At 50.8% G+C, this 13,326-nt stretch overlaps 1 protein-coding gene across 1 annotated transcript; it reads left to right on the plus strand.

The window, feature by feature from the left end:
- Positions 1–2,059: 2,059 nt before the first annotated feature.
- On the plus strand, positions 2,060–2,995 carry LOC116501571 (olfactory receptor 14C36-like). The gene has a single exon (XM_032207173.1). It carries the CDS (start codon positions 2,060–2,062, stop codon positions 2,993–2,995), a length of 936 nt encoding a protein of 311 aa, XP_032063064.1.
- Positions 2,996–13,326: the final 10,331 nt, after the last annotated feature.

Genomic DNA, 13,326 nt, shown 5'->3' on the forward strand with positions numbered 1-13,326 from the left:
GCTCCTGGGCCCAAGGGGAGCTCCTAGCAAGCGGGCAGCGCATCAGAGAGACAGCTCTGCCCAGGAGCAGCTCCTCTGCACAGCGCAGAAGGGCTGGGGGCTCTGACAGCAGCTGGCACGGGGAGAGGAGAGAAGGAAAGAGGGCTTGTGAGGAGCTCAACAACAGAGGGCAGCGTGTAGTAGGACACATCTGCAGGCTCTTGACACTGTGAGTCTCTGGCAGCAGAGCAATGCAGGTGGGGTTGCCAGAGGGGTCTTCTACAGCTGGCACATTCGATGGCTGATAGTATCTGTCGGGATGGGTCTCTCTGTTTCTGAAGTGTTTTAGAGAATGGCATTATGAGGAAGCATTTCAAGAGGAAGATTGACTCTTGGTTTATCTGAAGGGTAAGGCTTTTTCTTCAGTCTGTGTTTTGAGATTCCTGCCATGGAGGGGAGGCAGATTTCATAGTAATGGATTATTGGGGTTGTACAGCAGACTGAGGCTCCTGGAGCATTGCATTGAAAAATCAAAGTGCCAGTTATTAATTTTGTGAAGTCCCTTCCCACACCTCATCCCACAGACTGCACTAACATCATCATTGTGGTCCTCTCAGGTTTTATCCTAGCTGACCTTAGGAGCTGCAAACCCTCTGTGATACCCAGTGCCCTGTCTTTGAGAGGTGTCTGCAGGCCAAAGCAGAGCACACAGCATTTGCAATGAGCAGGAGCTGCCTCCTCTGCAGGCAGAGCTGCAGCACAGGAGGGTCTGCTGAGTGTCCGTCTGTCCCTCCCTGGCCTTGCCTCCCCTGGCAGCAGCACGCTGGTGTTCCTCCTGGCTTCTCCACCTGGCCGTGCTACTGCTGTTCTTGTTTCCAGGCATTAAAAGGAGCTTGGAGACAGGTCAAGGGAGGTGACCCTCCCCGTCTACTCTGCCTTGGTCAGGCCTCACCTGGAGTGCTGTGTCCAGTTCTGGTCTGCCCGGTGCAAGAAAGACAGGGATCTCCTGGAAAGAGTCCAACGGAAGGCCACAAAGATGATACGGGGCCTGGAGCATCTTCACTATGAGGAAAGGCTGAAACCTGGGTCTGTTCAGCCTTGAGAAGAGAAGACTGAGAGGGGATCTTATCAATGTTTACAAATATCTTAGTGTGGGAGACAGAGGGATTTGGCCAACCTTTTTTCAGTGGTTTGTGGGGACAGAACATGGAGCAAATAGCCAAAACATGGAGCACAGGAAGTTCCGCACCAACATGCGAAAGAACTTCTTCATGGTGAGGGTGATGGAGCTCTGCAACAGGCTGCCCAGGGAGGTTGTGGAGTCTCCTTCTCTGGAGATATTCAAGGCCTGTCTGGATGCCTACCTGGGCAGCCTGCTCTAAGGAACCTGCTTTGGCAGGGGGGTTGGACCAGATGATCTCTTGAGGTCCCTTCCAACCCCTGCAATTCTGTGATTCTGGCTGGGGATGGGGTTTCACATGCACATGAAGTGAACCCTTGGTGTGCTTGGGGAATGGCAAATACAGGGACAGGGTGAGGTGTCTGGAGATGTGCACTCTGAGTCTGGATTCAGCAGTGTCCTGCTTCTTTTCAGGTGAACATGTGAGCATAATTATCCTACAGCTCATACACATGCCAGCAGAAGAGACCAGCCTCTATAGACAGATCGGCTGTCCCCTCTGAAAGTACAACCTGAACTAAAGGGACAGTACCTTTGCCTCTGAAGATTCACAGGATTTCACTTGGAATGCAACAGAAGTGCCCAGGATTTATGCCTTATAGACAGTCCTCAGGTGTGGTGGGGCAGCTAGAACATAATATAGAAAATATAAATCCACCTATGTTCTTCATCTCTTGCTGTAGGTCAGGACTGACTCCTGCATTGTCCAGAGCAGAGTTGCCTGCTCCCATGGAGGCCCTAAGGCAGCATCACTAATATGGCATGAAAAAGACCCGCCAAAGGTCTACGAATATTTGCAGAGGGAGGCTTAAAAGAGAAATGGAAATTATTCCTCTCACATAACTCTGTGGTAAATAGTCTTCCTCTGTCTTGAGCAGGACTCCGTGGCAGAACCTGTAAATGTCCAACAGCAGCTCTGTGAGTGAGTTCCTCCTGCTGCCATTCGCAGACATGCGGGAGCAGAAGCTCCTGCACTTCGCGCTTTTCCTGGGCATCTACCTGGCTGCCCTCCTGGGCAACGGACTCATCCTCACCGCTGTAGCCTGCGACCACCGCCTCCACACCCCCATGTACTTCTTCCTCCTCAACCTCGTCCGCCTCGACCTGGGCTGCATCTCTACCACTCTGCCCAAAGCCATGGCCAATTCCCTCTGGGACACCAGGGCCATCTCCTATCAAGGCTGTGTTGCACAAGTCCCTTTCATAGTCTTCTTTTTTGATGCAGAGTATTCCCTTCTCACTGTCATGGCCTACGACCGCTACGTTGCCATCTGCAAGCCCCTGCATTATGGGAGCCTCCTGGGCAGCAGAGCTTGTGCCCAGATGGCAGCAGCTGCCTGGGGCAGTGGCTTTCTCAATGCTGTCCTGCACATGGCCAACACATTTTCCCTGCCCCTCTGCCAAGGCAATGCTGTGGACCAGTTCTTCTGTGAAATCCCCCAGATCCTCAAGCTCTCCTGCTCAGATGCCTACCTCAGGGAAGTTGGGGCACTTGTCTTTAGTGTTTCTTTAGTTTTTGGTTGTTTTGTTTACATTGTGGTGTCCTATATGCTGATCTTTAGAGCGGTGATGAGGATGCCCTCTGAGCATGGCCAGCACAAAGCCTTTTCCACGTGCCTCCCTCACCTGGCTGTGGTCTCCCTGTTTCTTAGCACTGGCATATTTGCCTACCTGAAGCCTCCCTCCATTTCTTCCCCATCCCTGGATCTGGTGGTGGCTGTTCTATACTCAGTGTTGCCTCCAGCAGTGAACCCCCTCATTTACAGCATGAGGAACAAGGAGATCAAGCATGCAGTAAGGAAACTATTTGAATACATCTTTCTTCAGCAGAAATAATGTGCATATAATACTAACAGGACACACAGGATTTCTGAAAAAAAGACTCCATGCAAATTCTAGAAAGTAATTTTCTTTATTATTATTTCCTCTAACTTGTGGCTTTGATTTAATGTTATTCTAAGTCTCTTAATTTTTATTTTATTATTATTATTATTATTATTATTATTATTATTATTATTATTATTATTAAGTCAATAATTTCAAATACCTTTACAATCAATATTCATGTTTAAATAAAGACAATAAAGAAACTGGGAGAAATTCATTGGTCTCAACTGCAATCTCTTCCCATCACCAGTGCCTCCAGCTGTGAACCCCCTCATCTACAGCATGAGGAACCTGGAACTAAGGGATGCAGTGAGGACGCCATTTCAATACATGTTCTTCAGCTTCTTCACCTATAACAATTATCCTATAATCAGAAACACCTATTTTTCTCAGATTTTTTTTTCTTAGTTTACATTTGTCTGTGTTATTATTTTCACTAACTATTGTTTCTGATATAAATAATATTATTCTTAGCCTTCTACTTGTTAAAGATTTACCTATAGAAGCAGGCTTCCTGTGTAGATAAAGACAATAAAGAATCCAGCAGAAATTCATTGGTCTCAGCTGCCATGTCTTCCCATCTCCTCTGGAGCTGGGGGAGCAAACCCCGGCACGCAGGAGGGGCTCAGGGACAAGAGCCCAGCTGACACATGAACGAGCAGCCCTGGTGGCCCTCGGGGCTGCCCCTCACTGCCCGCTGGGTTCTGCCTCTCTGCTGCCTTCGGGTCGGGGCTGCTGCTTCCCTGGAGCCATGGCCAGCAGCAGGATGTGGCCTTTTCACTGCTGTTTTCTTTTGGCTTCCACATTGGTCTCTTGTGTTTCTTGTATTTGGGTTAGACTTTATATCTCATGTAATTTGATGCCAGTCCTGTTGTCTCTGCATTGGCATCCATGTCCCAGCAGGCAGCAGCAGGCACTGTGCAGTCCTCTGTCACAGCTGGCCTCCCTGCTAGCACCAAACAAAAACCAAACAGTAACAAAAGGGGCTGTTCAGGGCAAACCAAGAAGCCTGGATGCCTCTTCCAATGCTACTGTCTGGAATAGAGAGAAGGGGTTCCTCCTTGCTCTTCTGTTTTCTGGGCCTCTTCATGGAGTAAAGAACACAGGCTGAAAATCCCAGGGTGATCTGTGAGGGATCAAGGACTGCACCAAGAGCTCTCTTTATGGTGGCACTTGCCAAAGTAGACAACTGGATTCATCTGCATGGGACTACACCCCCTGTAGCGGGGCTGATGGCCGATGCAGGCCTGGAGAGGAATCTGGAGCTGCCAGGAGAAGTCAGAAGATCTGCAGGAACAAGGTGTTCAGTGGGCAGTGATTAGAACCTCATAAAATGAGTGATCATCCAAAAAAGGTTTTGGTAAAGGAAAAGGCGAATTTGAGGAGACAATGGGCTAAAGCAGGGCTCTGCAATGCCAGAAGTGGTGGTGAAGAGTCATCAGGCAAAGGCCCATAAGACTGCAGAGTAACTGAGGATAAGCATTTTGAAGTGCTGTGGGCAAGGTCTGGTGCAGCACTTGCCTGCCCTTTGTGCCCTTAGAGACACCCGATTGTCCTGCCCAGCACTGTCCTATGCTGCTGAGCCATCAGGGCAGATGGAGAGGGGCTCAGCAGCAGAGATCCCCATGGAGTTGGGTCTGCTGCCCCCCCAAGCAGCATTCCCGGGGGTCCCAGGGCACCACAGTCCCTGGCTCTGCACAGCAGCACTGCCAGCTCTACCTCAGGATCTCCTGTCACAGCAGGAGGAATGTGACTGTGGCAGGGACTGTGAGGTCACTTCTGCCTCTGCAGTGGATAGGGCAGCAGCAGGAACGTGTCATGGAAAGGGACTGTGAGGTCACTTCTGTCTGAAGCTGACAGGTCAGCCTTGCCTTCTCCCTGGGATCTGTACTTTTGGGCTGACATCTGCCAGTGGCCCTGGAAGGCAAACAGAAGGCACCTGGTTGGCATGCTGACTGGGGGATCCCCTCTTCCTCCATACCCAGGAGGACCCAGACAGAAAGAAGGCCCCAAGATGGGTTGTCCTGTCCCTTCTGCTTGAGTCCATGACTGGAGAGCAGGAGGCACAAAGCTTGGCTGTGTGTAGCCAAGAAACTGCAAGGCCAGCAGCAGGCCCATGGCTTGGAAGATGCTGCTGAGGTGACATGTGCCTGGTTGGCTGCCAGGCTGCAAGGAGCCTGATGGGTTGGGATGCCTTTTAGGAATGGTTCCATCCTGACGGAGCTTCCATTAGTAGTAGGAAAGAGCAGGAGAGAAAGACTTCCAGGGAGTGTACCTTGGAAGTTATGCATTGGCCATGAGGAAGAAGAAATGTCCCTCAAAGGGCTGAGCCATGGTGTCAGAGGTGACCCTCTGATCAGACCATGGCTTTGTGTTTCAGGGAACAGCTGGTGAGGGTTGACGATACATGGGTGAAATCAAGGGATGAGAGCAAGGTGGTGAACTGAGAAGGGGGTTCTGCAGACTCCAGGAAATAGGGCAAAGTGTGGGACAGCATAGGACAGCCTGCAGAGGAGAAGGCAGAAGGTGTTGGTGCGTTTCTCCATTAAAATGAAGAAACTCCTAACATCTCTTCCATAGTTTTCTTCTAACCTTCACGCCTTGTGCAGCTAATTGCAGAACTTGCATGGTGTATTTAAAAAGGAAGATTTCCAAAAGCACCTAATACAAATTTTTTCTGTTTTTAAAGGCTGAATTTTGCTGCATTTCAGTTTTGAGCATCATTCTTCTATTGCTGTTCATCCAGGGTGACTTCTTTGGAGACCTCTATCAGGAGGAAAAGCAGAGTCTGGAGGTCTGACACCTCCACTGCCAGCAGTGGTCTTTGTCCCTGTAACTGTAGCCCAGCCCAGCACATGAAACCCTTTCTAAGAAAAGTCAGGTGTTCTTTGGGAACAAAATAAATAATAAAATATATTAAAATAAATTAAAATAAAATAAAATAAAATAAAATAAAATAAAATAAAATAAAATAAAATAAAATAAAATAATTGAAATAACCATTGGAATCTGAGAAATTCTGCTTGAATATTAGTAAACACCTGGACATCCATGGTCTCTCATGGGTCTTCTGTGGAAAACTCTGGAAGAAAAGTAAAGAAAATATTTCTTCAAGTGGCTGTAGTTGTACCCACGAGCTAGGCCTCTTTTGGGAAATTGTCCCCTTCCAGTCACAGAAACATAAACTGAGTAATGTGAAAAGACCTGCCCAGTCAATAGAGTAGGGCAAAGTCATGCTTCCTGTGCTATAGATGCAAAAGGCAAAAAGAATTGCATTTTGCCTTACACTGCTCAAGGATGTGTAACCCAGGTCATGCAACTTTGCCTCAGTACTGACAAGTCCATCACTAAACCATGCTACTAAGTTCTACAACTACACCTTGGCTCTCCAGTCAATGAACCAGCTCATGGATGGCAATCAGGGAGTCCCGGTTAGCATGGTAAGGAGGAGCTGGAGGTTAGCATGACAGGAGGAGCTGGAAGCCATCGTGCGGCAGGCAGGCTACGACTTGGTTGCCATCACGGAGACGTGGTGGGACCAGTCTCATGACTGGAGTGCTGCAATGACTGGCTATAAGCTCTTCAGAAGGGACAGGCAGCACAGAAGGGGTGGTGGTGTGGCTCTCTATATTAGAGAGTCTTTCGATGTTGTAGAACTCGAGGCTGGGAACTACAAGGTCGAGTCCCTTTGGGTTAGGATCAGCAGGGACAACAAGGCTAGCATCCTGGTCGGGGTCTGTTATAGATCGCCAAACCAGGATGAGGAGACGGATGAGGAGTTCTACAGGCAGCTGACAGAAGTTGCAAAATCTTCAGCTCTTGTTCTCATGGGGGACTTCAACTTCCCTGACATATCCTGAAAGCACAACACAGCCCAGAGAAAGCAATCTAGGAGGTTTCTGGAGAGCGTGGAAGATAGCTTCCTGACGCAGCTGGTTAGTGAACCTACCAGGGGTGGTGCCCCGCTAGACCTTCTCTTCACAAACAGAGAAGGACTGGTGGAGGATGTGATTGTCGGGAGCTGTCTTGGGCAGAGTGACCACGAAATGGTGGAGTTCTCTATTCTTGGCAAGGCCAGGAAGGGGACCAGTAAAACCACTGTATTGGACTTCCGGAGGGCTGACTTTGTGCTGCTGAGGACACTGGTTGGTGGAGTCCCTTGGGAGGCGGTTCTGAAGGGCAGAGGAGTCCAGGAAGGCTGGGCGCTCTTCAAGAGGGAAATCTTAATGGCGCAGGAACGGTCTGTCCCCACGTGCCCAAAGACGAGCTGGCGGGGAAGAAGACCAGCCTGGCTGAACAGAGAATTGTGGCTTGAGCTTAGGAGAAAAAAGAGGGTTTATAATCTTTGGAAAAGTGGGCAGGCCACTAGGGAGGACTATAAGGATGTTGCGAGGCTGTGCAGGGACAAAATTAGAAAGGCCAAAGCTCATCTGGAGCTCAATCTGGCTACTGCCGTTAAAGATAACAAAAAATGTTTTTATAAATACATCAACACAAAAAGGAGGACTAAGGAGAATCTCCATCCTTTACTGGATGCGGGGGAAAACTTAGTGACAAGAGATAAGGAAAAGGCGGAGGTGCTCAATGCCTTCTTCGCCTCAGTCTTTAGCAGCAATACCGGTTGTTCTCTGGATACCCAGTACCCTGATCTGGTGGAAGGGGATGGGGAGCAGGATGTGGCCCTCACTATCCATGAAGAACTGGTTGGTGACCTGCTACGGCACTTGGATGTGCACAAGTCGATGGAACCGGATGGGATCCAGCCAAGGGTACTGAAAGAACTGGCAGAGGAGCTGGCCAAGCCACTTACCATCATTTATCAATAGTCCTGGCTATCAGGGGAGGTCCCAGTTGACTGGTGGCTAGCAAACGTGACGCCCATCTACAAGAAGGGCCGGAGGACAGACCCGGGAAACTACAGGCCTGTCAGTTTGACCTCAGTGCCAGGAAAGCTCATGGGGAAGATTCTCTTGAGAGTCATCACGCAGCACTTGCATGGCAAGCAGGCGATCAGGCCCAGTCAGCATGGGTTTATGAAAGGCAGATCCTGCTTGACGAACCTGATCTCCTTCTATGACAAAGTGATGCGCTGGGTGGACGAGGGCAAGGCTGTGGATGTGGTCTACCTTGACTTCAGCAAGGCTTTTGACACCATTTCCCACAGCACTCTCCTCAAGAAACTGGCTGCTCTTGGCTTGGACTGGCACACACTTCGTTGGGTTAGAAACTGGCTGGATAGCCAGGCCCAAAGAGTCGTGGTAAATGGAGTCAAGTCCAGTTGGAGGCCAGTCACTAGTGGCGTTCCCCAGGGCTCGGTGCTGGGGCCGGTCCTCTTTAATATCTTCATCAATGATCTGGATGAGGGCATTGAGTGCACCCTCAGTAAGTTTGCAGATGACACCAAGCTAGGTGCGTGTGTCGATCTGCTCAAGGGTAGGAAGGCTCTGCAGGAGGATCTGGATAGGCTGCACCGATGGGCTGAGGTCAACTGCATGAAGTTCAACAAGGCCAGGTGCTGGGTCCTCCACCTGGGAAGCAATAACCCCAAGCAGAGCTACAGGCTGGGAGAGGAGTGGTTGGAGAGCTGCCTGGCGGAGAAGGACCTGGGAGTGATGGTTGATAGTCGGCTGAATATGAGCCAGAGGTGTGCTCAGGTGGCCAAGAAGGCCAACGGCATCCTGGCTTGTATCAGGAACAGTGTGACCAGCAGGGCTAGGGAGGTGATCGTCCCCCTGTACTCGGCTCTGGTGAGGCTGCACCTCGAGTACTGTGTTCAGTTTTGGGCCCCTCACTACAAGAAGGATGTTGAGGTGCTTGGGAGAGTCCAGAGAAGGGTGACGAAGCTGGTGAGGGGCCTGGAGAACAAGTCCTATGAGGAGTGGCTGAGGGAGCTGGGCTTGTTCAGCCTGGAGAAAAGGAGGCTCAGGGATGACCTTATTGCTCTCTACAGATACCTTAAAGGAGGCTGTAGAGAGGTGGGGATTGGTCTGTTCTCCCACGTGCCTGGTGACAGGATGAGGGGGAATGGGCTTAAGTTGAGCCAGGGGAGTTTTAGGTTGGATCTTAGGAAGAACTTCTTTACCGAAAGGGTTGTGAGGCATTGGAACAGGCTGCCCAAGGAAGTGGTGGAGTCACCATCCCTGGAGGTCTTTAAAAGACGTTTAGATGTAGAGCTTAGGGTTATGGTTTAGTGGGGACTGTTAGTGTTAGGTCAGAGGTTGGACTCGATGATCTTGAGGTCTCTTCCAACCTAGAAATTCTGTGATTCTGTGATTCTGTGATATGATGCTGTCTCAGGTGTGCCGCCATGGTAGCCATTGACACCTGCTGTTCTTCAACCCTCAGCAAACCCACAACTGAAGGATTCTGTGGAAGGCCAAGCAAGGTAGACAACTGTTTACTGTCCCCAGTCTCCAAGGCAGTGATGCCAAAGCCCCACCAGTGGTGCCCTCTGGAACTTTGAAGTACCCTCTTGTAATAAATGACTAAGTCCCAAATAGAATTACAATCAAAGTTTACAAATTTTTAAGCAAATAGAGGTAAGCAAACAGCACTGGGTGCGCCAGGAGTCTCTGCTCCACCAAGATGCACACCAGTTACATCAAGCAGCTGGTTTTTATGCTCCTAGGCTAATACATATTCATTACTACTTCTAGTAAAGGCAGGGTTACTATAATTAGTTCCCAGAATCCGAACCCTCCCACTGGCACATGAGTATCAGTCTCCATTGGTCCCTCTGGGGGGTCTCTCATGCTGAAGGCTCATAGTCTTCCTCCCAGGCTTTTTTCTTTTCCTTCCCCTTTGTCCATCTTGGCCGGATGTCAGAGACTTGTGCAGAGTCCCATGCAAGCTTTCTCTTTCAGTTGTCCTTCAGCTTTCCCCTTCTCCTTAATCTCTTGGCCAGATACAGAGACTAGTGTAGTGTCCCATACAATAGTCAAAATAGTTAGCAGTTATTCTGAACCCCCCCCCCCCCAGATATCAGAAACTCAAGGTTTACCCTTCAAGCCCTCTATTGACACGAATTGCTGAAACATTCCTTACACTCTCCTGAAGCAGTCTATTCCGAGGATGAGCATAGCCTCCAGGCCAGTCCCAATGGGGTGTTTTTGCCATTCCTCCCCAGTTAGACTCACTTCAGCCTCCAAGACAGTTAACTCTTGGGATCCCCCTGTCACTCCAGAAATATAGGTGGGTTCTACCTCTTTAAGTCTTGATGGCGTTAGGGTACACTGTGCACCGGTGTCCAGTAGAGCCTGATACATTTGTGGGTTTGATGTGCCAGGCCATTAAATGTACACAGTCCAGTAAACCCAATTGTCCCTTTCCTCCCTGCATCCCTCTGGCTGGAAGCAAGACCCCTCTAGTCCTGCTCATAGTATTCATTACTGTGTCTGGTAGACGGCCCACTGGAAACATGTCCCACTATGGCACTGTCACCCCATGTGGCAGGGGAGAAGGCGATGACAGCCAAGGGGCACATCTGGGTGTGGAAGGTGGGGCCCAGCAGAGACAAGGAGTCAAGACAGTGGTGTGGGCAACACCAGGAGAAGCAGCCCAAGGGGTGGTGCTGCTGGTGAGGACAAATTTGTGCCAGCAGCCTGAGTGGGCAGCAACTGTGCGCTGGTGAGGGGAGGCCAGGAAGCGCATGCCAAGAGCGCTCCTGCCAGCAGAGACAAGGCCGGGGCCGGGGCTGAGGCCAAGGGGAGAGGCAGGCCCAGGGCAGGGGGCTGCAAGGGCCATGCTGAGCTCCCTGCCCCAGAAGCAACCGCACTGGCCCTCAGCAGATATGCTGGCTGGCACGCATGGGGAGGTGCTGGCGTGCATCAGAGAGCAGCAAGGAGGGCGCTGGAGAGGGCCGGGGCAAGGCGGGCAGCAGATCCCCATGCAGGGGCTGGCTGGCCCTGGATGCTCCATGAGTGCGTTGCAGGTCCTGGCAGGCTGCGGTGAGGGGGCAAATGCCCTGGGCCCCCTTTCTGCTTTGACCAGGCCAGCAAGGGCCCAGAGCAGCTTCCTCTCCCCTGCCCCTCCAGCTCTGGGCTCCCTTCACGCAGTCCTGGCTCTGCAGCACCAAGCCCTGCTGGGAGCCCTCCCCTGCATGCTGCCACCACTCCCTGACGCTGCTGTTGCCCTTTGCCGGCCAATGCCCAGCCCAGCCCAGCAGCCCAGGCTGGGCTGGCCCCAGGGCAGTGCCCACTGCAGGCTGCTGCAGGGCTCTGGGCATGGCCACCACAGCCCCAGCCCCTCGCAAGGCACCTCAGCTGCTGGGACAAAAGCGGCTCTGGGCCTCCCCAGCAGTCCCCAGGCTGGGGCCAGCCATGGCTCAGGCGATGGAGGTCCATGAAGCTGCAGGAGCCCTGGTCTCTTGCCTGGGAGATCCCTAGCACAGAGTATCTGTGTCCCACAGGGCCAGCACAAGAGGCCTGGCCCAGGCACAGAGCAGCTCCAGATTCCAGTCCGTGAAGCTCTAGATTGCCCCACTGAGTAGTGATGGGCAGCCCCAATAGCCAGCTGAGCTATTCCTAAATGTGACAGCAGTGCTTTTGGCCTTGAGCCCCTTCTCCATTGGGAGAATGAGATGGGATCTGAGAGCTGTGAATATCTAATGGCTTCTTTATTGTCTTTATCTACACTGGAAGATTGGTTCTTGAAGTACCGTAGATGACTAGGTCAAAATAAAAATCAATATGTAGGAGGATAAGAAGAAATTCCCTTAAATTAAAATAATACTATCACACGTTAAAAAATAAAAATTAAAAAATTAAAAAAAAATCAGAAAATATTTTGTGAGATATTCGCTCAGTATTTTTAGGCTGGTGAGCATATTAATGATGCTTAAGAAGTATGTATGAAAGTAATTTCCTGAGAGCATTTTTCAGTTCCTGGTTCCTCATGCTGTAGATTATAGGATTCACTGCTGGAGGCATCACTACGTACAAAAATGCCACCGCCAGGTCTAGGGATGGGGAAGAGACGGAAGGAGGCTTCAGGTAGGCAAACAAACCAGTGCTGACAGTCATAGAGACAACAGCCAGGTGAGGGAGGCACGTGGAAAAGGCTTTGTGCTGGCCATGCTCAGAGGGCATCCTCATCACCGCTCTAAAGATCAGCATATAGGACACCACAATGTAAACAAAACAAAGAAATACTAAAGAAACACTAAAGACAAGTGCCCCAACTTCCCTGAGGTAGGCATCTGAGCAGGAGAGCTTGAGGATCTGGGGGATTTCACAGAAGAACTGGTCCACAGCATTGCCGTGGCAGAGGGGCAGGGAAAATGTGTTGGCCATGTGCAGGACAGCGTTGAGAAAGCCACTGCCCCAGGCAGCTGCTGCCATCTGGGCACAAGCTCTGCTGCCCAGGAGGCTCCCATAATGCAGGGGCTTGCAGATGGCAACGTAGCGGTCGTAGGCCATGACAGTGAGAAGGGAATACTCTGCATCAAAACAGAAGACTATGAAAGGGACTTGTGCAACACAGCCTTGATAGGAGATGGCCCTGGTGTCCCAGAGGGAATTGGCCACGGCTTTGGGGACAGTGGTGGAGATGCAGCCCAGGTCGAGGCGGACGAGGTTGAGGAGGAAGAAGTACATGGGGGTGTGGAGGCGGTGGTCGCAGGCTACAGCGGTGAGGATGAGTCCGTTGCCCAGGAGGGCAGCCAGGTAGATGTCCAAGAAGAGCGCGAAGTGCAGGAGCTGCAGCTCCAGCTTGTCTGCGAATGCCAGCAGGAGGAACTCACTCACGGTGCTGACGTTGGGCATTTGCTGACATTAAACACAGCTGTCTGTTGAAGAGGATAAGGCAGAACAAGTTAGTACACACTTCTCTGAGGGAGACTTATTACAAGCCTTAGAGCACCCCCAGCCCGAGCATTTGTTTGCAGGAGAACCTTTCTGCAGCTTTCTTGCTTGAGCTCCAGCTGGTGCTGGATGACAGTGGCACTTGGAGCAGAGGCTGCTGTGGGCTCCAGAGGAGTCCTTCCTGCTGTGCTGCAGAATGGAAGCAGGAAGATGGGAGAAACTCAAGTGCCGTCCACTTGTCACATCCATGAGCTTTTCAGTGTTGTTGTCAACAACCCAATGCAGAGCAGAGCTGCAGGTATTTTATTTTATTTTTTTTTGCCCCCCCCCCCTTTTTTTTTTTTTAATTTAGCTTTCAATAACACTTCTAATGCTTATGACAGGTGTTGGATGCTTGAACTCCCTTACATTACCTGTGCACTCCCAGAGAAATCCTGTGGGTGCCAGGAGGCAAAGGGACCGTGCCTTGGTGAAGACTGA

Source organism: Aythya fuligula, unplaced genomic scaffold (assembly GCF_009819795.1).
Source record: "Aythya fuligula isolate bAytFul2 unplaced genomic scaffold, bAytFul2.pri scaffold_46_arrow_ctg1, whole genome shotgun sequence".
NCBI classification, from domain to species: Eukaryota; Metazoa; Chordata; class Aves; order Anseriformes; family Anatidae; genus Aythya; species Aythya fuligula.